Source organism: Lineus longissimus, unplaced genomic scaffold (genome assembly GCF_910592395.1).
Source record: "Lineus longissimus unplaced genomic scaffold, tnLinLong1.2, whole genome shotgun sequence".
Classification (NCBI taxonomy): Eukaryota; Metazoa; Nemertea; class Pilidiophora; order Heteronemertea; family Lineidae; genus Lineus; species Lineus longissimus.
The window spans coordinates 35,949-63,948 of record NW_027020282.1 but is presented as its reverse complement, the minus strand read 5'-3'; the positions used below and the strand labels follow the sequence as shown (position 1 = coordinate 63,948).

At 41.1% G+C, this 28,000-nt stretch overlaps 1 protein-coding gene across 1 annotated transcript; it reads right to left on the bottom strand.

The window, feature by feature from the left end:
• On the bottom strand, positions 1-27,878 carry LOC135503565 (uncharacterized). Its single transcript, XM_064797169.1, has 3 exons — positions 27,479-27,878; positions 15,938-16,144; positions 1-8,368 (listed from the first exon to the last, which is right to left on the bottom strand). Exons 1-3 carry the CDS (start codon positions 27,771-27,773, stop codon positions 7,692-7,694), a joined length of 1,179 nt encoding a protein of 392 aa, XP_064653239.1. The 5' UTR covers positions 27,774-27,878; the 3' UTR covers positions 1-7,691.
• Between the last annotated feature and the right edge of the window lie 122 nt (positions 27,879-28,000).

The following is a 28,000-nucleotide window of genomic DNA, read 5'->3' as shown; positions in this document are numbered from 1 at the left end:
TTGTATACGAGAAGTTTTTATTTAGAAATTACAGTACCTTCATGGAGTTAGCATAACTGAAGTTATACAGGCATAGATATGTGATGAAGACTACAAACATCTGTATTTAATCATTGATGCATTTTGTGTACTAGTATATTAGAATGTGTGTCATTTCTCAATTATTCATCGAGTCTGAAAACATTGAGAATGAACTGAACTGAAGTGTACATTCATTGGTATGGCCTTATGTGCAATGGTAAGGGCAAGACACCAATATCTATTGCTGTGCCCAAGGGCCATGGATTCTAACATGACTGGGACAAGAAACAATAAAAAATATCATTGGTATGGCCTTATCTGCTATGGTAGGGACAAGAAACCAATATCCATTGATGTGACCAAAGGACTAATGGATTCTAACTGACTGGGACAAGAAACAATAAAAACATTCATTGGTATGGCCTTATGTGCAATGGTAAGGACAAGACACCAATATCTATTGCTGTGCCCAAGGGCCATGGATTCTAATATAACTGGGACAAGAAACAATAAAAAATATCATTGGTATGGCCTTATCTGCTATGGTGGGGACAAGAAACCAATATCCATTGATGTGACCAAAGGACTAATGGATTCTAACTGACTGGGACAAGAAACAATAAAAAAACATTCATTGGTATGGCCTTATGTGCAATGGTAAGGACAAGACACCAATATCTATTGCTGTGCCAAAGGGCCATGGATTCTAATATGACTGGGACAAGAAACAATAAAAAAATATCATTGGTATGGCCTTATCTGCTATGGTAGGGACAAGAAACCAATATCCATTGATGTGACCAAAGGACTAATGGATTCTAACTGACTGGGACAAGAAACAATAAAAACATTCATTGGTATGGCCTTATGTGCAATGGTAAGGACAAGACACCAATATCTATTGCTGTGCCCAAGGGCCATGGATTCTAATATAACTGGGACAAGAAACAATAAAAAATATCATTGGTATGGCCTTATCTGCTATGGTGGGGACAAGAAACCAATATCCATTGATGTGACCAAAGGACTAATGGATTCTAACTGACTGGGACAAGAAACAATAAAAAAACATTCATTGGTATGGCCTTATGTGCAATGGTAAGGACAAGACACCAATATCTATTGCTGTGCCCAAGGGCCATGGATTCTAATATGACTGGGACAAGAAACAATAAAAAAATATCATTGGTATGGCCTTATCTGCTATGGTAGGGACAAGAAACCAATATCCATTGATGTGACCAAAGGACTAATGGATTCTAACTGACTGGGACAAGAAACAATAAAACACATTCATTGGTATGGCCTTATGTGCAATGGTAATAACAAGACACCAATATCTATTGCTGTGCCCAAGGGCCATGGATTCTAACATGACTGGGACAAGAAATAATAAAAAATATCATTGGTATGGCCTTGTAACTGACTGTGACAAGAAACATTGAAAAAAGTCATTGGTATGGCCTTTATATGATGTCCAGATTTAATCCATATCTTACTTTTATTCGTGTGAAAATAGGTGCTAACGGAACAGTAAAAACAGAGAACGGGTAGGCCTACCATACGATCTCGGTTCAAGCCGGCAACTGTCTTCCTACATGAAACTATTTCTCAAATCAATCTCAATCAATTGAACAATTCAAGCCTTCCCTAATGTTTCATCAATACCTGCAATAACACAGGCAGCCAAAATCGCCCATGAAGTTGTGAATTCGATGAGAACTTACCTCTTGTATCTGCGTGTAATAGCTTGACGCGATGCGTTCTCCGGCACTGTCTCCTTGCTTCTGAACTGCGCAGACTCGGAGTCGTTGGCTTCACGTGGGACTGCACATGGGATAACTCGCGCAAAATTTAAAATGCCCCCCCGATGGGGTGCTCACTAAATTGTGCTAGTAACACCACCTGGTGCAAAATTCATGAACTACGCTTATTGATAATGAAAGAGAAAGCTTTGCTCTCTATGATCAGATTTGTTTCATGATCCCCAACTTAAAGAATTGGGAGAAATCAGCTTCTGGAACAGTTTTTGGAAAATTTTGCTCTGTGCCACCTAGTGGCCAAACCGCTCATCCTGCGGAACCCACACTTGGTCTGTTTAGGAGTTCTAAAGGGTGTCAATGGCTAAAAGGGAAAATCAAAAGAAAATCTCCAGTCGTTTTAAAGTTATCAGTGTGACGAGAATCAATACGAGTTTTTCATAACACGCCACCTATAGGAAAAAAAAATTGATGAAATAAAAAAATCGTGTGATATATCGTGTGCCATCACCTGTTAAGCCTACCATAAAAATCTGGTGAGAAACCCACCCTTACAAAGGGACTTATGGTAGATTTTGTTTTTTCACAAAGCGCCCTCTGGTGGCTAAACCATGAATCAAATCGAGTTGGATTTCGAAAGGAACCAACGTCTACTTACCAGCAGTATACAAAAAAAGATTCAACAGAAAATCTCCAGTCGTTTTAAAGTAATCAGTGTCACAAGAGAACAGCGACCGCCCGGCACTTTCGGTAATTTAATAACCAGGTATTTCTTCGAAAACCTGGTTAAAAAAATGAAAAAATGTCTATCAAAGAACTTTTATTTTTATTTTTTTTCCTACATCCGACCGCCTACCAGCTGGTAAATCCGCCAGCTAAACATGAAAAATAATTGCAGTGGCCTAATTGACAGAAAATATGCCAACCTATGTCATGCATGTTCAATCCTCAATATATATCATCCAAATTTAATATCATCTCTCGAATGTAAAGGAAACTCATTAATAATAATAATTTTCATCATCACATAAAACATGATGACAATACCCTGTTTCAATCAAAACATTTTTTTTTAAAGGAATCTAAGTGTACACAACATATGTACCCACTATACCTACAGTAATAATATATATACCATGCCATAATAATGTAACATTTTCAATGGGAAGAACCCCATTGCAACTATCAGTTCATTTACATAGATTACAAAGCAAAATCAAGTACACCATCCTTACAGCACTTTCACATGCAATGAAGTAAAATTTCTGTGGTTAGAGCAATCCATTTGACCTTTACCCTTTGACAATCATTTCTAATATCCTCTATCCGCCTCTGGTCGTAAGTCACAAACTGGGCATACTAAAAGGGTGGAGCTGTTGCATTTTTTCCAAACTAGTCCACTGAACCCGTCATCGCCATCAACAGTGTCGCTGAAGCCGGCCTACGATGTGATACTTATTTATGGTACTAGCTGTATTTCTGACGTTTGGCCCCATATTGGCCAAACCGTGAATCACAGTAGGGCTACAACCAAAATCGAAAGACCCCCTTCCTCTAATGATGGTCAATCCCAATTCATTTTCAAGTGCCCATGATGTACTAGAAGTTATAATCTATCATTACTATTGATTGTTGGCTTTGTAAATGAATTCTAACCATCTCAAATTAGACTTGGTAAAACATGTCTGCTTCAAGTCATTAAGTGACCATGCCCTTTACGTGAGATATAAAACTGCATTGGGAGATCCGAATGCGATATATGTCAAATCAGACATGATCGCCACCTTTCTCTGCTGTCTCATTCTTTTGGACGACCGGGGTGGTTGTGTCTAAAACCAAGACAAAATATAGCCTCGAACCTGGATTTGGTTCCCCATGGTGAAAGTGCTCTGTCGTCAGCCCTTGTGACAATGAAGGCGCTGAAGGAATGCTTAAAAAAATTACAGTTTTGGCCTAAAGAAATATGATCCCATTCAGAAGTTTGGGTTTAGGGTCAGAAAGGTTCAAGGCTCAATTATTTAATGCTCAGCTGTTACAATCCACCAAATCAACTAAATTCACAGATAATAGTAGAATGGGGTAAACAGGATTATATTCATAAACCACAAGTACTGCTCAAGCCATGACATTGTGCAGGTTGATCAAGGATTTCTATTGGTCAAGGAGAAGAATAACTATTAGTGATTGACAGATATTATGACAGATATTACATCTTTCACTGAGGACCTTTCCGGCTCCGTCAAGCAAGCATTTTTACAGTAATTTGAGGCTACAATGTACTTTAAAACAGGAAAATTTCGCGTGCAGGATATTTTCGCATATTACGCGAGGGGTCTAGGTCACGAAAACTTTATGCCGCGAAAATCTTCTGTTTTTAACCTGATTTCATTCAGCAGCGATTCGTGTTAAATCAGAGTTCATTTCGGATCAGAAGCCATTGTTTGGTCCCCCAAGCAGCTTATTTGGTAGCTTGGTAGCCTGGTCGCCTGCCCCTTTATTCAGTTAATAACTCAATAAGGGACGCCAAACTCAAATTATTGACACAAGTGCTTGCGAAACCATTGTCCGTGTTATGCAATGTGCCGAATTAGGGGAATTCTAAACAGCACCTTTCTGGAAATATTGCCATCGAAAAAATCTGGAAAAAAATGGCCCTTGTCTCGCAAAAATATCCTGTCACGAATAGGCCTATGATCAGCAATTAGTGAAAATTTAACGGCGCGAAATTATTCTGTTCTACAGTATATGGTGTTTAAGCGATAAGCTAGAGAGATTATATCGGTTTACATCCGGGCCTAGAGGACACAATAGCATGCCGCGAAGTTACTATTTATAGCTCACAAGATCATTTGCATAAGATATTGATGACGTTTTAGTCACGTGACAGGCGGACATCGACACTTATTTCTACGCATTTGAGCTTATTCCAAAGTAAATTATCTTTGACCCTGCATTGTTTTTAGCATGAATGATACCATAGAGTCAGAGAGAGAAATATTCAGAACAATTATGTAGTATTTCCAACACTCGGACATGTGCCAGATTGAATCTAACTGCCCAAGTTAGAAAGCCTGAATCCATTACGAAACCGCATTTTGTCCGACATTGCCTGTAATTCAGCGATGGGGAAATAGAGGGCAGCAGCTGCAGTGACGTCATCTTCGCGGAATGCTATTTGCGACGAGTATAAAACGCTACCGGTAGTTATTATAATAGATATTACAATCATACTGAAGTTAGTGTTTATAATTGTTATTGTTATATTATATTTATATACATGTTATATTGCACGAGAAATTCAGACAAAGTTTTTACAAAAAATAATGGAAAGGTATCAGCACAGTAGGCCCAAACTTCCAGGGGGCGCCACTGTCATGTCTGGTTGTGAAGTCTGGGTATCCTCCCCCACTACATAACAGGTAGATTATTTCAATCCAGTGGGTCAACAGTTACATTTGTCATATTGTCTGGATTTCTCGTGCAATGGCTCTTAAAAAAGGGCATATTGCCTGAAGTAAATTACCCGCTTTTAATCCTTGTTATTGTCCATAATGATAGATCTGGCAGCACCAGTTCATACTGTGTAAACTGGTGCTGCTATCTATCATTGTGGCCCAGAACTGAAATTTAGCATGTGTTTAGATTGGGTGATTTCCTTCAGTTGACATGCCCTTTTAAAATTACTTGACATTACAGCGAGCTGAAGTTGGATCAAAGTCACCTTGGACTCAGTCGGCCTAGTCGGCTGGGCCTTCATAACAGTGGAGACTGCCTGGTTTTGCGAGCAATAAACCAGTTCAGCCTTTTTGGTAAATGCAAAAAAGATGATTTAGGTAGCCTGCACCCCACCGAATCCACATTGCTGGATTTGATTGAAAGAATAATGTATTGAAGTCACCCTGAAAAACTATTGTAGGCGGCGGTTCAGTAAGACTAGGAGTGAAAAAATTAGCCAAATAGCGATGCTTTAAAAATACTAATTACTTGCGAATAAGAACCAGCAGCCATTTTTATCTGGGCAGATCCACCAAAGTCATGAAGTATGTAACCACCACCCTTGCCATTCATTCGCAAATAGACTGAGCGAACCAGGCCTACCAATAGTGATTGGATGACAGTCAATCTGTGGTTTCCGCTGTGATGCAATGAGACATGTGTGTGTACTGAATATGGTCAAATCAAATGTAAGGTATTCAAACGAAGCACAATTATTTCACATGATGGGCGGGACTACTTAGGCCTTGCTATGGCTAGGAGAGGTTCTAATCTTATTCACAAGGAATTAAAGTATACATACATGTGGCCTGTTTTGAGAAGGAAAATGTACGTTCACTCACAATGAACATGAGGAAGGATGGCTTTATTGAGGTAAAATACCAAGGCGCACGTATGTCGTGTCAGTCAGAAGTATCGAGGTCGTCTGAAAGTCTAGTTTGGTGCTAGTCATGATTTCTAGTGCAGGCTTGGTGATTTTAAATAGGTAAGCTGAATTTCTCGGTCTGCAAGCTTCGTCTAAAATAGTCTAAAATATGCCAATAATTGTTGATGTAAGAGGGGCTCACACATGATCGGTTTCCTGCCAAGGCATAAATTGTGTCTGTTGGAAAGTAAGTGGCAGAAAACCAGTTATTCAATGAAACGTCAACGTGAAAGGTTGTCACTAGCTGCAATGACTTCACCTAAGACATACGGGGCTGTTTTTTACTGCAGTTTTTTCATGGATTTCTACTGTTATTTGGGTACATATTACAATATGCTACAGCTTCCAGTAATGATTTTTTGTGAAAACTCTAAACCACGAAGGAGCAATATCACTTCGGCGTGAGTCTTTTTTAAGCATCGATGCCGAATTCGGACTCGCTGCGAGTCCGAATTTACAAACGTTGAACGTTTCTAAATTCGGCATCCTTCCCAAAAAACGGCCCATCGGGAAGAAACGCTGCACATCGGAAAGTGTCTCATACAATCAATAGATTGCTTTGAATGTTTGCATAAAAATGATGGTTGTAAATTCAAAAGTCTAGGCTGCAATTTTGAGAAAATTTAGTGAAAGTCCTTAAATTCATAGGAATTTGACACGCAAAACGCTTGTCGTGAGACATCTTTGACAATAATGCACACAAATCATTTTAACTTTGTAGGGTGATAGCTGGGAGATTGAGATATAATATGATAACATTTGTTTTGGGATTATGTAACCCCTAGCAACACCATAGCAACCCAATTGTTTTGCGTTAGAATTGGGACATCTTTGGCATAGATGCATACGAATCATTGATACTTGGTTGGGTGATAGCTTGGAGGCTGGGCCATGATCTGATAACTGGATTATGTAACCCCTAGCAACACCATAGCAACACCATAGCAACACCCACTTTTCTGCGGTATGAGTGGGACATACCGTATACAAATAATTTTAAATTGGTAGGATGATAGCAGGAAGGATGGGCTATCCCATTCGATTTAGGACTTTTGTTGCTAGGGATGACATAACCAAGTATTGACAATGATTGAGATACAGCATACAAATTGGGTTGCTATGGTGTTTCTACGGATTACATAACCGCAAAATGAGTGGTATCAGATGATAGCCTACCCTCGCTACTATGACCCTACCAAGTGGGAATGAATTGTATGCAGTATTGACGAAGATGTTCCACTTACTACCGCGGAGCAGCATATTCCCTCGGTCCCTTTCGATACTAGAAATTGAATTCTACGAGTCTAAATTCGGACTCCGAGTCCGAATTTGGCATCGATGCTAAAAAAAGACTCACGCCGAAGTGATATTTGATCAGGTCCATTGGTTTTTTATCCACTCATTTCATAAGTATTCCAAAACTGACTTGGGGAAAATACCCCTGGCCATAGTGCTTTACCTTAAAGCCCATTTAGGCAATATTATCGTGTCTATGTACATGATGTACTAGCAGGACATGTAAATTTTGCTGGACGAAGGGAATTTGGGATTCTTGAAAGTATAACCCTATTCTTTACAACCATCTGTTCCTTATGACGTGAGTGAAAGTGAGTACCCAGCTTAAGGTGCTCCTGATAGTGGTGAATGCCTGAGGATCGTTCATGGAAACCAGATCTGAATTTCACAGCTCGTTCATCAGGACATATGAAGTCACAACTCAGGACACACCAAAGGTAGAATAGAGCATGCCTTTCAAGAATGCCATTAGTTTGCAGACGCATGGGTTGAGTCCTTAAGAGTATGTCATTTACAGAATCATACAGACAAACTGAAAACTGTTTTTTAGAGAGAAGGATGGTAGAGCACAGTCCCCTCTGAGGTTCCTGTACCTTTCGCTTATCAGAATTATACTGCTGATAAAATGAAAATACAATACAAATGGCTGTAGCTTGATTCATTGCACAAAGACCTGCCTTATTTTCACCATACTCCTTTTTGAATTCTAAGGCAATGGAGGAACGATGGCCCAGACAAAACTTCTTTCTTGGAGGTTCATCCTCATTTGTTTCTTCTTCATCTTCACCTTCATCGTCACTAAGGTTTCTTGTAACAATTGGAACTGAACCCACAATAGCATCAATTCGTCCATGAAAAACCTGGTTGCAGCCTGAAAGTGAAAAAAAAAATTCTGTGATGACACACACAAAGAATGAAGACCCATAAAGTGAAATGGTTCATGGACCATATGCTCACAGTCACAGGTGAGCCAAAATGAAATGGCCAGGGCCATTGTGCTCACCTCATGTGGAGGAAAGATGGATAAAGAGCATGGTATTGTGTCATGTAGTGTTAGGTTTGATGTAGGTCCAAGCAATTACAATTTCCCCAAAATGGCAAATTTACAGTACATTCGACCTCTGTGACCTTGAAAAGTAGGTCAAATCAAAGAAGACCCGGGTGACACATTGAATGGTTGTTAGAATTAGATGTACATATGATATAAAATTGGTGCCAAACGGGCAAGTCATTACTAGGAATAATGGCATTTTGAAGAATTTAGGATTTGGCCCCCTCCCTGGAGGCCAAACGGCAAATCAGATCGCACCAAACTTCGGTACCTAAGATCACCTGACCAAGGGGTACATGTGTACTTAATTTGTGATCAATAGTCATTGCAGTTAAGAAACGTGCCATTGTTACGGCCTGACGGCAAATTTACGCCATTTGACCTCTGTGACCTTGACAAGAAGGTCAAATTAAAAACCTGTGTGACATATACTGTATGGTGGTTAGATGTACCAATGATATCAAATTGGTGGCAATCGGGCAAGAAGTTAAGGAATAATCACATTTTTAAGGTTTTTGGATTTTGCCCCCTGGTGGTCAAGTGGTATATCATATTGGACCAAACTTCGGTCCCTGAGATCACCTGACTAAGGGGTAAATGTGTACCAAATTTGGTATCAATAGTCATTGCAGTTTAGAAACGTGCCATCGTTACATCCTAACGGCCAATTTACACCATTTGACCTCTGTGACCTTGAAAAGGAGGTCAAATCAAAAACCCGGAGGATATATGATGCACCTTTGCTAGAAGTACCTACCATATTTTTTTAAAAATTTCCCGACTACTATTAAGGGAGATATTGCATATTTTCACTTTTAACGTTTGGCCCCCTGGTGGCCAAACTATGAAACGAATCGGACCGAAACTTGGTCTCCAAGGTGTCATTACATAAGGGTACATGTGTACCAAGTTTCAACTCAATAGCTCTAACAGTTACGAAACGTGCCCTGCTAACGGACGACGGACGACGACGACGACGACGACGACGACGACGACGACGACGACGGACGACGGACGCCACGGTATGGGATAAGCTCACCTCTGCTAAGAGGTGAGCTAAAAAGCATGATGTACCATTGCTTAGTAGTAGAAGTACATACCCTACCGGTACCATATTTCAGTACCATGTAGGGCAGAGTCATGTATTCATCCACGACCGGAAGTGTGGCACAGTCACATAGAGCTTATCAAAATGTCAAGTTGTGGTAAATACATGGCTGGGATGGACCAAAGTGGAATTAATTCTCAATCTGTGGTTGATTCTTAATCTACAGAGTCAGGCCATCACAGAAATATGCTTTTTGATAATATATTTAAGAAAATGTGGTCTCACTGGTCAGTTTAGAACTTGTACTTTGACAGGGCCATATCAATGCGCCAGTGACGTTTTGATGGATATGGTGTACGGAAATCTCTTTTTCTCAGGCAATCGGTATTGGAATGTTTTTAAACTTTATTATGCCATTGGCAAAGGGTTCTTCTTGACACATATAAAATTTTGTGCAGATTGATTGGTCCAATGTGTACTTTTTTTACCAAAACTTATGCACAACAATGTACACGTAATGTACACAGGTTTTAATAGAGGTCTCTGGCCTGTACATTGTGTACAACTTGTGCACCCCTCAAAATCAAAACTACATTAGCCTAAAGATAGAAACTTTCCAAGCAGTTTTAACCCAATTAAAGTGGAACTGACACGTACAGATTTTGCTATGTTGTGAAGACATTTTGTTTCTAATAGCTTGGTATAATATGTACCCGAAATTTGGGTCTAAACAATGCAGCCAGTTATGAGTAATCCACCTTAAAAGCAGGGACCACACAAACAGCGATTTTTCAATGAGCGCGCCTTGGAATCTTGAGCGTGACGTCATTTGGAGAATTTGGGTGCTGACGTATGGGCGGTTATTACCGCATAAATGGATCTCGCTTAATTTTTATTTTTATTTGTGTTTCTACATATCTCAGCTGAAACAGATCTACCAATAAACAGATCTTCACGACTAAAACACGTTGTTAGCGCTCGTTTTTTATATCCTCGATTAAGATCTCCCGCCGCGGTGCAATTGAAAATCACGCGTGTTTAAAAATGCAGGCGCACAACTTTATCTTTTCAACGGATCTCGTGCTACAGATCTTCGTGTATCAGACGTTAGATGGCGCTGCACTCGGGGCGGGTTCAACCTCGTACCCAGCGCACTCAGTGCGTGACCTTTCCCCTATACCCCCCTTCGCCCTCTCCTCAGCGTCCGACACACCGTAGGTCCGACACCCCACACGTCCGGCACTCCATTAGTCTGACATTGTCAAGAGAGAAATATATTTTGAACTTTTCCCATCAGTCCGGGATCCGACACTCCACAAATCCGACAGCAGGGCATTCATAGGGATTATAATTGTCGGACTTAGGCCTATGGGACGTCGGAGCTATGACATCTTTTTCTTTGATGTCGGACTGGGGTGTCGGACTGATGGGAAAAGTTAAGACATTATTTCTCTCTTGTCGGACTTGGGGTGTCGGACATATGGTGTGTCGGACTTATGGGGGATATATACATCGGGACAATTGCTTTTAAAGATCATGGGTACGAGGCTAAACCCGCCCCGACAGCAGCGCCACCAAACGTCTTATGCATGAAGATCTGTAGCACGAGATCCGTTGAAAAGATAAAGTTGCACGCCGGTAGTTTTAAACACGCGTGATTTTCAATTGCGCTGCGGCGGGAGATCTTAATCGAGGATGCTGATTGGCTGAGGTGCACGTTGCTCATTAATTCAGCTCATGAATATTCATGTATAGAGCCAGTTTTCATCAATCCACCTTCGATTCGGTTCACGTGACTGGAAGGAATTTTTTGATTGGTTCAGACTCAAGGCTCTAATGGCGGACGGTTGAAATCGAAGCGAGGGGATTATCTGCAAAACTGGCCTCAAAAACCAGATTTTGCAACTTCTGAGTGGATTTCAAGGGGCTAACTGGTATTAAAGTTTCATTATAAATCTTTTATCTTAGAGCGGTCATAGTGTATTTTCGTGGCTAATTTGCACAGAATGAGCTGTAGAAGGCACCGGGTTTCTGTCGACTGCTAATACCCATGATGCCTCAAATTTTTGGGATTTCCTAGTTGTGTGCCAGACGTTATGATTTCATCATATAAGTCTGGCGTGAGAGACTAGCTCTTTTCCCCCTTGGAGTTAAGGGTAGTAAGCGTAGCCAGAAGCACACCTAGATATCCAGGCCAATCGATGCGTGAAAGGCTTAAAAAGCAACCTGATTGGAGGGGTACCATATTCCATACACCTATAGGAATTCCATATTCTGTACTAATACCTCACGAATATTCTTCAGCGCCAACGTGGAAGGTGGCACCACACCTCCGAAACGGCACGGGTGTTTTGCGGGCGGCAGTTAGATCAAAAGTTGACGAAACCTGATTATTGGAAATGAATAACGATTATGGTAACTTTTGGATCAACATGGTTTATTGTTGCTCACACGATTGATTTTGACCATATTTTTACTTTTGAAAAAAAGAAATTATATCATCCACGTTTATACAATCACAATCTCTTGCATTTCAAAGAATCATCACTGATTACCACTAGGTCAGAATAAAGGCTTATTCCCAAAATAGAGGAGCCCCTCCCCTTTAAGGGGTTAGTGTGAAGTAAAATTGGTCCTGACCTCTTAAACAGGTGTGATCCTGATACTATACATTGAGCTGAAATATCCAATGTTGATTTTTAGAACTCCGCCGAGTAGTTTACGAATTATAGCGCGCAAACTTACGTGCGCCATTTGGAGAATCTTGCAACGACATCATGACATTTCGACGTCATGGCAAGATTCGTCATGCATTTCTACATGAATGCACAGTGTCCTTGTGATGTAACAAGGACATTTGGCAGGAAAGTTTGTGCGCGTATAACTCAACAAGAGCAACGCAGGGCGTGGCATATGCCCCCGACCTGAATGTTAAATTGGAAGTCCAGAAAAGATGGGCATGTGACTTTCTAAAGCAGGCAAACTTTACTTGCAGGAATTGTTTGTGGTGGTTGAGTGTATGGCCTAAAAATATGTAATCACGCTGAACATGTTGTTTTTTTGCATTTGACCTCCTGATGGCACAATGGTGAGTAATATGATGTGACTATTCAGTGCTCACCAAGATATATGTAGCAACTTTGGGATGAATAGCTTTTAAACTGGTTGCCTAAAAAATAAAATTTCGAAGTGACTTCATAAATTCAAGTATACTTTGACCTCTGTGACATTTAAAGGTAGGTTTAAAGGTCAAAACCTGTAGAATATGTTATGTCCTATCATTAGATGCATCCACCATGGAAATGAATGATAAGGGAGAAAATTTCAACGTTCGAATGTATTTCACGTGTACCGTTGGCCCCTGGTGGCCAAATCATGAATCATAGAAGGCCGAAATTTGCTGTATAGGTGAACATCACCTAGAGGTAGGTACATATGTACTAAGTTTGGTGTCAATAGGTTGAGTGGTTGCAAAGAAATAAATCTTTGTAAATTCAAGTATACTTTGACCTCTAGGCTCTGTGACCTTGAAAAGTAGGCCAAGGTAAAAACCTGAAGGATATGTTTTGTCCCACCATTAGATGCATCCACCATAACAATTTGGTTGAGCTTCGACCAATATCAAGGGAGAAATTGCAAAAAATGTGTTTTCACACCTTGCCCCCTGGTGGCCAAACCATGAATCATACAAGATTGAAACTTGGTGTACAAGTTAACATCACCTTGAGGTACATGTATCAAGTGTGAGGTCAATAGCTTCAGTGGTAGTGAAGAAATAAAACTTCGTAAATTCAAGTATACTTTGACCTCTGTGACAAAATCGCCGCAAATTCGCGGCAGATTCGCTGCAAATTCGCCGCAGAATCGCCGCGAATAATTTGGACAAAGCCCCTTACCAGGTTTTATCAGGATGTATTTATATGCACATGATCTTCACACTGAATGGGTTATTAGCAGTTCGAGCTCCAACGTGTCAGTTCCTCTTTTAACATGAATACTGTCCTTGATATCACTGTCAGGTGAAATGAGTTTTCAAGGCAGTCACCCATGTCATGTTCTCTATCTTACTGTTATCGAACCTGGAACTTATGTCAGCAGCCAGTAATTCAGACAGCAAGAAATTTTGAAAGCTGTTTTTATATAAAATATATGGCTATCAATTGATGCTGGTGTGTGTCCAGAAATATTGCCAGGTTAGGGTTTGAGTGGTTGATGGGCGCGTGAGATAATCATTACAACTATATCGATGGCGAGCGCCCAAAAATTGAGGGGTCTGACATGTCTGAGGGAAAATATGAAGTGCATTGGACACACACTGCAGTGAAATGAGTGAGGGTTGGGGTAAAAAGCCTGAAAATTTAGGAATTATCCTTGAAATTGCAAGAAATATAGGAAATATAGGAATATAGGAATTATACCAGCCCCAAGGTCAGAAATATAGGAAATAGGAACGGTTGGAGCCCTGCATGTTTTCATCATTTACCTTTGGCCCTGTAGTATTATCTAGGTCGTCTTAAGGTCATGTTTACTAACAGTACTTCCTATTTATCCACTTATCTATGACCCTGATGCCCTAACAGGCCCCCTGGTGGCCAAACCATGAATCATATGAGGCCGCATTTCAGTCTCTGATAGTCAAGACCGTTACCATTTTAGGAAACCATTATTATTTCCTGTTTAGGAAAACTGGTGCAAATTTATTTCCAGATAAGGAAACCTCCATGTTTTCCCCACTTATTTTGGTTCTGCCACGGTGGCTTGCCACATTGTCACTGGCATGACTGGTTGTCACTTCTCAAGATCATACTACTGGATCAGTCCCATACTATCTGATCACTGTTACCCTCTGTTACCATTGCCTTTTTGCTCGTTTTATACAAAAGTGTTTTTCTATTCAGGAAATCTTTGGATTGACCTCCATTTTTTTCCATTTCTGGAAAAAGTTTATTTCCAATAACACTAACAGGTCCAGGAAACATTACTGGTGCAAGAGCAGAAGTATGCTCTTGATTATTTTTGATATCCAGATTAGGAAAACAATTTCCAAATCAGTAAATAAGTTTCCTATGAAATGGTCCAGGGACCATGTGCTCACCTGTATCAAAGGACATAAGAGAGGAGCAGTATCAAGCAAGCATATTTTGACTTTCGACATTTTGCCCCCTATTGTCCGAACCGTGAAATGTATGACATCACGATTTGGTGTCTGAGTAGGGGCCACCAAGAGTACATTCATACTAAGTTTGGGATCTCTGGCTAAAGCGGTTACAAAACGTGCCACCGTTGACTAACTGCGGTGCCGCCAACACACTTTGACCTCTGTGACCTTGAAAATAAGGTCAAATCAAAAGCCCGGAGTATATGTGATGTCCCATTGGTAGAAGTACCTACCATATTTTTTCAAATTTTTTGGACCAGTATTAAGCGAGCAATCGCATATTTTCACTTTCAACATTTGGCCCCCTATTGACCATACCGTGAAATGTATGAAGCCACAATTTGGTGTATGAGTAGGGGCCAACCAGAGGTACATTTGTTTAAAGTTTGAGATCTCTGGCTGAAGCGGTTACAAAACGTGCCACCATTGACTAACTGTGGTGCTGCCGACACACTATGACCTCTGTGACCCTGAAAATTAGGTCAAATCAAAAACCCGGATGATATGTGATGTCCCATTGGTAGGAGTACCTACCATATTTTTTTCAAATTTTTCGGAACAGGAATAAGGGAGAAAATGCATATTTTCATTTTTTACCTATGGCCCCCTGGTGGCCAAACCGTGAAACATATAAGGCCGGGATTTGGTCTCTGAGTAGCGGTCACCTAGGGGTACATGTGTACCAAGTTTGAGTTCAATAGCTTCAGCGGTTACAAAACGTGCCACCCATGTCTAACGACGACAGACGACGACGGACAACGGACACTGCGTCATGGTAAAGGCTCACCACAGGTGAGCCAAAAACTGGGCCTATCTTATGCATTTGGGCAATACAGTGAGCTTAGTTAGGTGACCTTTGCGTCACACCCTTGATCTCTTCATGAAAACCCAGTTTAAGGGGTTGAAATGGGGCCAAATGCACAGCAAAAATTCAGCAATATTTGCCGTGACGGTCATAATATATTGCTATTGTTCTCTTGCGGAGGGGTTCCAGCTCAGGCCTTGGGCGACGAAATGTGCGGGTCATAAGGGGGTGCATAAATCTTTTGTTATCTACCTCGAGCAGACGACGTTGCCTCGCTTTTGCGTGCGGAGGTGTTCCAGACCCTGTTTTACAACATAATCCAATCCCCTGTTTTATCTGAGGAGATATTGACTCTCAAATAATTGGTATAGCACTCACCAATACTAGTGTTAATATAATTCATACTGGTTCCACAGCCGCAGAAGCACTCAGTCAACTTATGGGAAGTCTGGTCATCGAGATAACATGGACAATCAGGTGCAAGCTGCTTCAGCACATGGTTGACAAGTAGTGTGGCCATTTCACTTTCATAGACGCATTTAGGATCTTCAATATTCTTCTTAATTTGGTACACATCTCCATTTGCTGAAACAAATAAAATAATAATGTTTACAAAATGGCATCCGTTCCAACAACCTTTTCAGTAACAACCGACCGTTGACTCACAGAAAATTTTTATGCTCATGTCGTTTTATGCCTCCACCACTGAAATTTTTGGAATGGTGAGCTTGTGATGCCGATGGGCTGATGAGGGCGCCACCTAAAGGAGGTGCTTCAAAACAAAACAATTTCTGAATTTGACACTTACATCTGAGGCATTTGTGGACTGCGCCCTCAACAGCCCATGCTAGTTTATGCATGATAGCAATCCACTAGGATGTCCACAATCTACACCATTGAAATTGACCTGGGATAATGAGGGCGCAACAGTAGGTGGCGCTAAAGCTGGATGAAATGTCCATTTTGGGGGTTTTGAGGGCAGGCCTCTCAATTACATGATTCCTACACCGTATAACGGTGTAGACGATATCGGTCTCTAACTTTGTTTTATGACGTCAATGTTGAGGCAAATTGGCACAATGAAATGTCCCCAAATTAAGCTAAAAAGCAAACAAGAGGCCCAAGGGCCTGGCGCTCAGCTGAAATGGCTAGGTGAAGGCAAGGGCCAAGTGTGTGTCGGTACCGTTATTATGAGGCAACGTGAAGCTATAACGTCTAGCACGCAGAAGTGCTGGTGCGAAGACCTTCTTGCTATATCAGTGCATGCTGAAGTACTGAGTTGACGTCACCCTGCTATATGACGTAAAGTCATTTCTATTGCCGTTGCAGTAGTGGGGTGTGTGATGACGTCAAGGAGTTGTGTGGTGACGTCAAAGAGTGGAGTCCTTGTCTTCATGCAGCGTAGGTGGAACTAATAACATGCACATGGACACAAGGTACATAATTATCACAGTGTATTTTGTGAGGTGGGGCCTGGTGCTTTACAATGGTCAAATGAACCGACTGTTGTCTGGACATTGATGAAGTGGATGCAGCCAAATGTTTGGGACGGTCTTTTTTGTATGTGAAGAAAAGAAGATAAAGAGTTGGTTAACAAAATGAACTTTATTGGTGTGACAGATATTTGATGCCTTTCGGCAGATATTTGAAGCGCCTTGCGGCAGATATTTGTTGCCTTGCGGCAGATACTTGATAACGCTCTCCGGGAATGGAAAGCAGTAAAACGAGTAAGCACACCTTACTCTGAATGTGGGAACAGCAAGTGCTTCCCTGGACTTGAAATGTGCCAACGACTCCTCTTGCAATAACCAACAACAGTAAATCTGTAAAAAAAGAGAAGAGAAATTAACACTGACTGAATAAAAAAGGGTGATATAGACGGGGAAATGTACACCACCGGATACAGTCTGTGCTTGACCAGGCATCGGTCAGATGATATCCTGAACAAGGCATCTATGGAAGCAAATCCAGAAAGAGACTTAACCTTTGAAGGGCACACTTATTACTCAGTGAAAAGTCAGTCCTGTGGGCTGTTTTCCAATTCAAAATAAAAGTGTAACCTCTTTAAATTAGTCTCACAGACTGAACCATAACACTCAACAGCCAACCGTGCCCACATGATGTGAGCTGAGAGCTGGGCTTAAAGATGAGCGAGTGGTGTACTACATTTTGAAAATTGTCTATCGTCTACGACATGTGACAGAACAGGATCTAGTGGACTTAATGATGAGGTACTATCAAATAAGGTGTCCATCAATTGAATCATGAGGGCCTGTTGAGTTATCCTCTTAGTCTTAGGCTATCGTTTTTGTCTTTTTTTACAGCCAACAGTACAACCATGCACAGCACAGTGTACAGACAGTACAGGATTGCAAACCAAAAACATGAGCATTGCTGCCTAACGAAACTGCAGTGGAATTCATACTACGATGTCATAATGTGACTTTCAAAATAATTTTTTTCACGGCCAATGACCAGACAGGGAGAAAACAAACGTAAATGGCGAGATTTGTTGCAAAATTGCCAACCACAACAACTCGGGGACCGTAGCCAAAATGGCCGACGGCGAATTCTCCGGTCGCTCGCGCAGTCCATAAACAAGCATCAATTTTACCAACTTTGGGTGCAAGCTTGGTCATCAAAGTTACAGAACTGTTAGAAATACATCTAGACAACATAAATATACAGTTAAAAGTGCATAAAAATCCCGTTTCAACCTCCGGGCGCTACCTTTTTTTCTCCGCCAGACTTCGGGCCCTACCGGTCGTTATTTAGTGCGACCGCCACCAGAGTGTTTATCAAGATCTTTCGCCGTTTTAATTGCGCGTTTTAGGCAGATCAATCAATTATTACATGCATGCATTATATATCACCGAAATGATAATTGCGTAGGCTATTTGAAACTAAGTTCAGATATTATTTTCGATCTTTGAACTGAATTAAGGCGAGTGATTCTTGACACCCGGTCGACAAATCAGGACTTGCAAAATTCACGTGAGATCGCTTGCATCATCGGCACGTTTGAAAGCCGAATTTCACAAATTCCACAAATATTTATCACATACTATATGTATCACCACAAAGGTAACTCTCTAGACTATTTGAAACCAAGTTCAGATACTTATTTTCACAAAAATTCGAAGCTATGCAAGCGATTTTTCAGTGGTAGAGATCGACGGAAACAAATTTCTCGCTCTAAAATGACATGAGACGAGCACCAACTTTCGCTAATTTGTGCACAAAATTTCCGCAATATTATAAAAAACTATTGATAAATCTGAATTATATAGACTCTTTGCAGTACCTTCACAAATTTCAGGTACATGGTCATGTTGATTAAAAGAGTATCAACCGATTGAACATGAGAAAGTTCACTCACCTTCATTGAAGCAGCGACTACCGCCATTTTTAAATGGTGGCATCTCTTCTATCGATCGGCCAATCAGCAGCACTGCTTGCAAAAAGTTGAGCCACCGCCAAATTTGAAATCGCCAAAATTCAGTCAATGTGCCTGCAGCGCCAACTGGCGGTGAAAACTATATTAATTCCATTAAAAGTAAAAAATGAAAAAATATTAAAAAATATTCAGCCATATTTGAAATCAATATTTGCTCTGTGGACCGAGGTAAAAAGGGAAAGAAATCTAAACGCGAAATGACCTCATTCTCTTAATATAGGTCGGATCGCGCTGATTTTTCGTTTTTTGAGTTCACCTTCGGCAACTCCTAATTTACCACCGTCAACGAAGTGGCTGGGTCTTCCCGGTCAGAAATGTCCAATTTTGTCCACAGATGGGTCCCTAGATGGATGGATGGATGGATGGATGGATTGCAGGACGGACACCATTTGAACAGCTATTCTACTAGCTCCGCTGACTTTGTCAGCTGAGCTAAAAAACATGTCCCCAAAATAGGATAAAAAAAAACAGGGTGTAGAGGTCTCCACGTAATTGAAAGGCCTGGAGGGGGTGTAACAAAATGTGCTCTCATCAAAATTAAATGCAAACATTTTATCCTTTCCGCCTGATGTGTCTACTTAGTCTCCTACATTTCCTATAAAGATTCAATTGGGTTTCAGCTGGATTAACCCTTTGTTTGACTTAACCATTGAGGCCTATTGCAGTGCCATCTTCAGGCGATTACTGAGACTACATGAGGCCAGGAGCAGGGGTCGTAGTAGGACATTCCTTAAAAGCTGAACTGCATAGATAAATGAAATGGTCCAGGGACCATGTGCTCACCTGTATCAAAGGACATAAGAGAGGAGCAGTATCAAGCAAGCATATTTTGACTTTCGACATTTGGCCCCCTATTGGCCGAACCGTGAAATGTATGACAACACACTTTGACCTCTGTGACCTTGAAAATAAGGTCAAATCAAAAGCCCGGAGTATATGTGATGTCCCATTGGTAGAAGTACCTACCATATTTTTTTCAAATTTTTTGGACTCGGTAAGGGATCACGTCCAAAGTCCGCACGCGAATATTCGCTGCGCGAATCGGGGCGAAAATTCGCCTGGTCGAATATCGCCACACTCATTCGCCTCCAAATCGCTCCCTGCTTTGGCGTTCTATTATGATCAGGCGAAAATTCGGACTGAATAAAAATCGCAGGCGAAAATAATAATCGCGCCTAATTCGCTCTCACCAACCATCGGAACGAAGCGAATATTAGAGGCCTACATGTGTTGTAGTATGCGTATTCCGACATCAGCTGATAGCAGACCGAACAAAAACACAAACTGGAATTCCCGGTCAACCTGACTGCAGTAATCATATACATCACATCTATCCACGAGGAGCTACACAAATTTGGCACAGAGGTTTGAGGTTCTTAGTATTATGGTATGTATTCCGAAGGATTGTGGCGGAATGTACCGAATCATACAGCTAATCATAGTTAGGCTTATGTTTCTGAGTCTCAGCCAACCAATCAAGATCGTTGTAGTATCCGGTTATCCTAAACAGCGCCCACCAGCGTCCACCAGCGTTCACCAGGTTTAAAGTCGGGTATAAAGTCATCAAATAAAATTTTGTGGCCAAAACGTACACCATAAAAAATACATTTCCTCAAAATTTTATGCTTATTTCGTTTATGACCATTATATTTTACTTTGATGGCTTTAATGTATGTATGTGTTTAAACCTGGTGGACGCTGTTTAGTATGACCCGATTTGTTTACGTGACTGCACTTTTCCGCCAATAAAACAAGACGAAAGTCGTTGCAAAATCGTTCCGAATATCGGACAAGCATGCAAGAGCCACCAATTTCGTAAAATCGCTCCATTATCGCCTGGAGCGATTTTTGGGGCGAAATCGAAGAATTGGCGCGATTGTGGGCGAATTTCGCATCTGACATTCCGGCGATTTCATATTATCGCCTCACATTCGCCGGTCGATTTTCGGACAGATTTCGCAGGCGAAATACTGTAGGGTGAATTTCGCCGGCGAATATCGCGTGCGGACTTTGGACGTGATCCCTAATAAGCGAGCAATCGCATATTTTCACTTTCAACATTTGGCCCCCTATTGACCAAACCGTGAAATGCATGAAGCCACAATTTGGTGTATGAGTAGGGGCCAACCAGAGGTACATTTGTGTAAAGTTTGGGATCTCTGGCTGAAGCGGTTACAAAACGTGCCACCATTGACTTACTGCGGTGCTGCCGACACACTATGACCTCTGTGACCCTGAAAATTAGGTCAAATCAAAAACCCGGAGGATATGTGATGTCCCATTGGTAGGAGTACCTACCATATTTTTTTCAAATTTTTCGGACCAGGAATAAGGGAGAAAATGCATATTTTCATGTTTTACCTTTTGCCCCCTGGTGGCCAAACCATGAATCATATGAGGCCGCAATTCGGTCTCTGAGTAGCGGTCACCTAGTTTGAGTTCAATAGCTTTAGCGGTTACCAAACATGCCACTATTGTTTAACGACGACGGACGGACGACGACACCGCGTCATAGTAAAGGCTCACCACAGGTGAGCCAAAAAGCTCGTCACACAAACTGTTTATGATCACTCTTTCTTCACTCTTTTCTTCACCCTTTCTTCATACTTGATATCTATAAACATGTAATTGTAACGTCATTGATTAATGTCGCCAGTTCTGAGGACGTCGCTTTTAATGTCGCCACGTCAGGGAAAGTAGAAATAACGTCACGGCGAATGTGGAGACATTAAAAGCTACGTCCTCAGAACTGGCGACATTACATGCATTACAAGCAATGACTTTAGAAGGCAAATATAGTTAGAATGCGGAATCGAAATGTGTTTTTGATGGGTATAATCGAGGCGCTACTTTTTCGATTCAAAATGGCGGAAAAAACCCACCTCCTCCAGTTGTGCCTGCCGCCACGTCCCAATGTCCCGTCACAAACGCCACTGGGTCGAGTTTGGGATAATAATAGACAACGACTGCTTTCTCGGGCGATTTTCAGCCAAGTGTGCAAATTGGGGGTAAAAAATGTCTCATCTCATAAAACCCATTTTAATCATGAAATTTGGCCCAGGAAGCAATTTGATATACCGGTAAATTGGAAAATGATTTTTGGGGCTCCAAAAAATTGTTTGGCATACTTTTGTGATTTTTAGACAAAATACGAGGACTTTTGTGGCTCAAATGTCTTTTTTGATACCCGTCTTTAGTGAGGTCATTTTCAGTAAATTACAAATTTTTCTTCCAACTTGAATAACCTTATCACTTTCAAAACTTATTCATGTTTCTATATCTTAGATCACAAATAAGATATATTTTATTTCCTGGGTTTCTTTCAGGAAATAAAAGTAAAAATAGCTGCGTTCCAAATTTGGATCGGTCCTCGTCTTTCTTGTTACCATCATTCCAAAGAGGGAAAATAGCTAACTTGTTGTCAAAAAGATAGCAAATATTAATATTTGGTCGCATGTCACAAACTGGGCATAAGAATTTGATGGACTCGTTGCATTGCAACTGCAATTTTCAGATTCAACACATGATTTTCATATCTAATGAAATGGTCCAGGGACCATGTGCTCACCTGTGTCGAAGGGGAGGCTATTAAGTCAGTGATTCTGACATTGGTAAAGCTGTATATATCATTTTATGGTCAGACCAGCAATTGTCAATGATCCCTGTATGGTGCACATGATGTGCATTTGTAAATACAAGGTCTAATTTGGTGTGGTAATCAGTTGTTGACCTTTGGCCCCCTATTGGCCAAACTGTAAATCGTATGACGCCACGATTCAGTCTCTGAGTAAAGGTCACCCAAGGGTATATATGTACCAAGTTTGAGTTCAATAGCCTCAGCGGTTACAAAACGTGCCACCATTGACTAACAGCGGTGCCGTCGGCGAACTTTGACCTATCTTACCTTGAAAATTAGGTCAAATCAAAACCCCGGAGGATACGTGATGTCCCATTAGTAGAAGTACCTACCATATTTTTTTCAAATTTTTCGGACCAGTAATAAGGGAGAAAACGCATTTCTTCATTTTTTACCTTTGGCCCCCTGGTGGCCAAACCGTGAAACATATGAGACCGCGTTTTGGTCTCTGAGTAGTGGTCACCAAGGGGTACATGTGTACTAAGTTTCAGTTCAGTGGCTTTAGCGGTAACAAAACGTGCCACCCATGTCTTACGACGACGGACAACGACGACGGACGACGACGACGGACGCTGCGTGATGGTAAAGGCTCACAGGTGAGCCAAAAATTGGCCTATGCTTTTCAATGAGGTGTCTATTTCTTCCTTATGATGTCTTCTTTAAGATAGGTGAAATTTAATTTCATCAAGATTTTTCTGGTGGCAGGGGGAGGCAAGAAGGCCATTTTGGCAGGGGCGGACTCCCATTGAGGAGGAGGAGTGAGGAGGAGGAGGAGGAGGAGGTGGAGGATGACTTAAGGCCAATTCCATCTAAATAGGGACATGGCAGGCCAAAATCCATTTAGGTATTTTCATAAAAGTAGTTGCCTATTTTGAACGTATATATGGGATATCAAAAACCATGACAATTTTTTTGATACCGCCATTCAAAACTTCTTAGTAACCGTGACAACCGACAAGCCTATTTGTCAAATTTTTGTCATTTTCAGTCAGCAAAATTTCTATTTTTTGAACTGCTGGTACTCAGGTATAACAAATGGTACAGATAATCTTTTCAGATGATTTGTTAGTGGAAGACATATATTACCATGGGTCATACCAGTTTTCCACAACTTATTTCTTATTTTTGGTAGAATATGTCATCTTTTTGACACCGCATTCAGAAATGGTCGTGTAACGCCCGTCACGATTTTGACAATAAAGTTTGATTTCTCACACAAGCCAAGGCAGAATTTTATGCCAATGCAAATCCTAAGTTAGTGTACCATTAGGTATAGAAATAAACCACATTGAGTTGCCTGCCTCTGGTAGTTAACCCATAAAAGCCGTGACAGGTGTTACAAAAAGTGCTCCGTGATGGGCGTTACGGCCATGCTTCCTTCAGTTAACACCACTTAAAGAAAAAAATTTTCCCAAAATTTTTTATTCTCTTTGGAAATTTAGTGGTAGGAGTAATGACACCAAAAATGTGTTGTATCATTTTCAAAATCATTTCCTTCATCATTTAAGCCAGACTTAAGGGGTGAAAGTGTCACCCCAAGGTTAAGCGCCTTGCCCATGGTCACAGTTGAACTTGAGTAGCATGAAGTATCAGAATCATTAACATGGCATTTAGGGATGACTTTGATACTCATAAGAAATTGTTTCAGTCCCTTTTCTGGCACAAAAGACAGCTTTATTGCATCAAATTTCGCACAAGGTAATGCCCGTCACATACTTGTAACACCCGTCACAGTGATTTGAACCCTTAGTGCCCGAGTAGCATCCACTTGGTCAAATTACTGCATGGCTAAAATGAATCATATGGGCATAGACTTAAAAGTGATAGATAACATAGAGCTGAAATAAATCACAGTTCACAGAGATTTCACCACTTATCACCCTACCCAGAAACCTGTGTCTTTTGGGTGTATCGCCCGTCACGCTTAATTAACGTGAAATTAGCACTAATTACGACAAAAATTTTAGAACAAATGGCATTTATTTTTAAAGTTCATAGTTTTGCAATGTAGAAAAACACATTTGTTTAGACTTTTATTTGTTGTTGTGAACTGTGGCACAACAACGATGTTAAAAAATCTGTGCAAATGTAACGCCCGTCACAATGGACAATGATGGAATTGGCCCTAACTGTTATGATTATGAGCACTAAATGATCCCTTGGGTTGAAGAACATTAGTTCTTAGGTGTCTACTATCACCAAGCTAAATTATAGTGAAAGAATTTATGCTCTAGGTATAGCGGTTCTTTTTTTATGGTTGGTTGAATTATTGTTGGTTCCCCTGGTGGCGAGAAATTGAACTAAATGTCAAAAACTGCCAGTCTTCCTTAAAACTAGGATTTCTCAGTAACTATACTATCACCACCAAACTTGCTCTAAAAGACTCATGAATTCATCTGGAGTGTAGGATGAACATAAAGTTTGCTTAAGTGGGGTAAAATCTAGAGTATATTCGCTATTTCTCTGCAGTGCCCTCCAGGTCATTTTTACCAAAATGTGGACCAATTCTAGACCCCCCTGTAGATTTTTTTCCTGTTTTTTCTGTCTGATCCTTTAGAGCCATTACCCAGGTCTCCTTTGCCACCCATCAAGTTGATTTTTAGCCCATTCATAGGCCAGAAGTTGTGACTTGCCAAGAAAGGGTCACTTTTGAGAAAACACTAAAAACGTGATTTGAATTTAAAGGCATTTTCTATTAAAACTGGTGTACTAACTCATGAATGAGCGGTAACTAAACATGACCCTGGGGTTTGGATGGTATATTTATGTAGAAAATATATAAGGCTACAACATATAAAAAGTTTCCCACATATTTTTTTTTTAGCACGCAACGCAATTGAGGCCCAGTTTGTGACATGCGACCATGTGAATGACCAGGACCTGAGGAAGCTATTTTGGAGTCAATTATGAAATCTTAGTGTTATTTTCAGAGGAAAAATGGACTTCCTAATGTGTCAATGCAAGGTGTCACACAAATTCAAATTGCATGTCTTTCTTGTTACCGCAAAATAGTGGTGATTCTATGAAGAAACTGAAGAAGAGAACTTAAATTGGTGTAATGGGCCATGTTGGCTCCAATTTAAGGGGCAGAATTTAGTGCACCTGTCAGTAGGATTCCAAGTAATGCTCCATTATGTGTCTTTCTTGTTACCAAAAACTGTCTTTTATGTTACTATTATGATGCATTGTGGGTAGAATCAGGGTAAAATCAAGGTAACAAGAAAGACAGGCGGTAACAGAAAAGATATTGGGGTTATAAAAGTCTTCGAATTAACCCATTTACCATGATGCAGACTTGTATTTTTTTAAAACAATCATCAATAGACAACTAACTACATTTTATAATGAATAGATTTACTATGCGAGTCCTTTGACTTGAGTTACGGTGGTAACAAGAAAGACGACCCTGGTAACAAGAAAGACAGACCCTCAACATTTGAAAATTGATTTTCTCAGAATTTAGAGATAATCTTGCATTGCAGGCTTGTAAAATACTTACTAATTTGTTGAATAAGCCATTGGAAACCAAATGATCAGGAAAAAATTGGTTTGATTTTTGAAAAGTGTCTTTCTTGTTACCGTATTCAATATTGCACACTTGGCTGAAAATCGCCCTCTCGCTGCTTTCTGGGTAGGCCTATGACTCCCGGCGAAAACTTTTGTCATTAAACTCCGCTTTATACGGACAAAGGTCACTTTTCAAAAGGATTCTGGGCATCCAAAGTCTTCGTAAGGATCTATGTTCACGAAGGCCTGGAATCGGTGCGAAATCGGCCCGGGAAATCGGCCGATGAATTTGGGCGAAAATTGTTGATTTTTGTCGCTGTAGGCCCCTACATACATTACATCCCCTTCTGGATGTGTATAGATCGAGTCAACTTGGTACCCTCGGCCTTGCCGCTAGGTGGGGGACAAGACCTTGGCTCTGCTTGGGCGCCATTGCTCATGAATATTCATATATTCAAATTTGTTCTGGTCTCACCGAATTGATGATGGCGCAAGTTTTGTTCAAACTACTGCTTCAAAATACGCCAAATAATCTTTTTCTTATATGACTATATTGTTTATCAAATGTATGTTTTGAAAAATGCCATTTGAACGATATTTTTGATGTATGTCTTGGTAAGTATTTTTAGAATTATTAATAGAATTATCAGTCCCAAAGACCGCGACACCCAGATTTCTGCCCGCCCCCCTGCGAAGATAAGCAAGATGGCCGCCAACCAAAACCGATGGTCTCTCCGCCGCCCTGGTAGCCAAAAGGTGAACCCAAGGGTACCAAGTTGAGATCGAGTATGCCAGCCATGCCAGGAAGAGCCAGGAAATGGCCGCGCATGCGTAGTTTGCCGAGTGGCAGAATGTACACATAGCCTATTATGTGTGTCAACAAATGTAGCCTACACAAAATGCGTCACGTCGCCGTTTGCCACTCAGCAATGAGCAAAGTGCGTGCGCATCCGATTTCCTGGCGAATACATAGCAACTGACGTTGCGTAGCTCTGGTGCACTCGATCTATTACAGAGATCCTGGAATCAATACACCTTACTCCGAACTCAGGTTGACCCCAGATTGACCTCAATTTCTCTGTGCTGATTGGCTGAGACAGCGGTCGATGGTGCTGCCACCGGCTTATCGGCTTGTCAATGTACAACTTCCGGTTCTAATGCATTTAGCATTGGCCATTGGGCTAAAAATAGCACCTGAGTTCGGAGTAAGGTGTATACAGGGCCTGTCAAAAACAACGCCATGAGAGGCCTGTGGATGTGTGGTGGACATGGTGGAGTCCAGAGCAGTGAGCATGGTGAGGGCGAGGGTGGTACTTACATTTTCCTTCGTCTACTACTTCATTGTAGCGATCCATATAGTCGAAGATAGCAGCCAGACGTTTGTCCATTCTTGTATAATAGCCATCCTCACATGCCATATGTAACTTAGTAATAGAGTTTTTGAAGACGTCCCAGGCCAATTCCCCCTCGTTAACATCTTGTGCCGCGAAGAACTCGGGCAGTAGATCGCGTTCAGAGCACTCAGATAACGGGCAACGAACATCATTGACAGCCACGAAATTCGTGTAGAAAAAATCCCCACAATTTCCTCCTCCCACCACTTTACCCGACATCCTATCTAAAAAGTTAATTACAGCAACTTTCGTGGCGTTTGAGATCGGTATTTTCTCAATCTGTTCATGTTTTTGCTGCGTTGTTGAACACGAAGCACCGATCGCCGCCATTACTACCTTGAGAGCAGCCTCGTACCCAACCAGACTTCGGTCTCACTCCACGGTTCCGGAGGGCGCGCCAGGTTGGGACCATAATGGCATAATTCACCGCAGGGCGAATCTTAGAG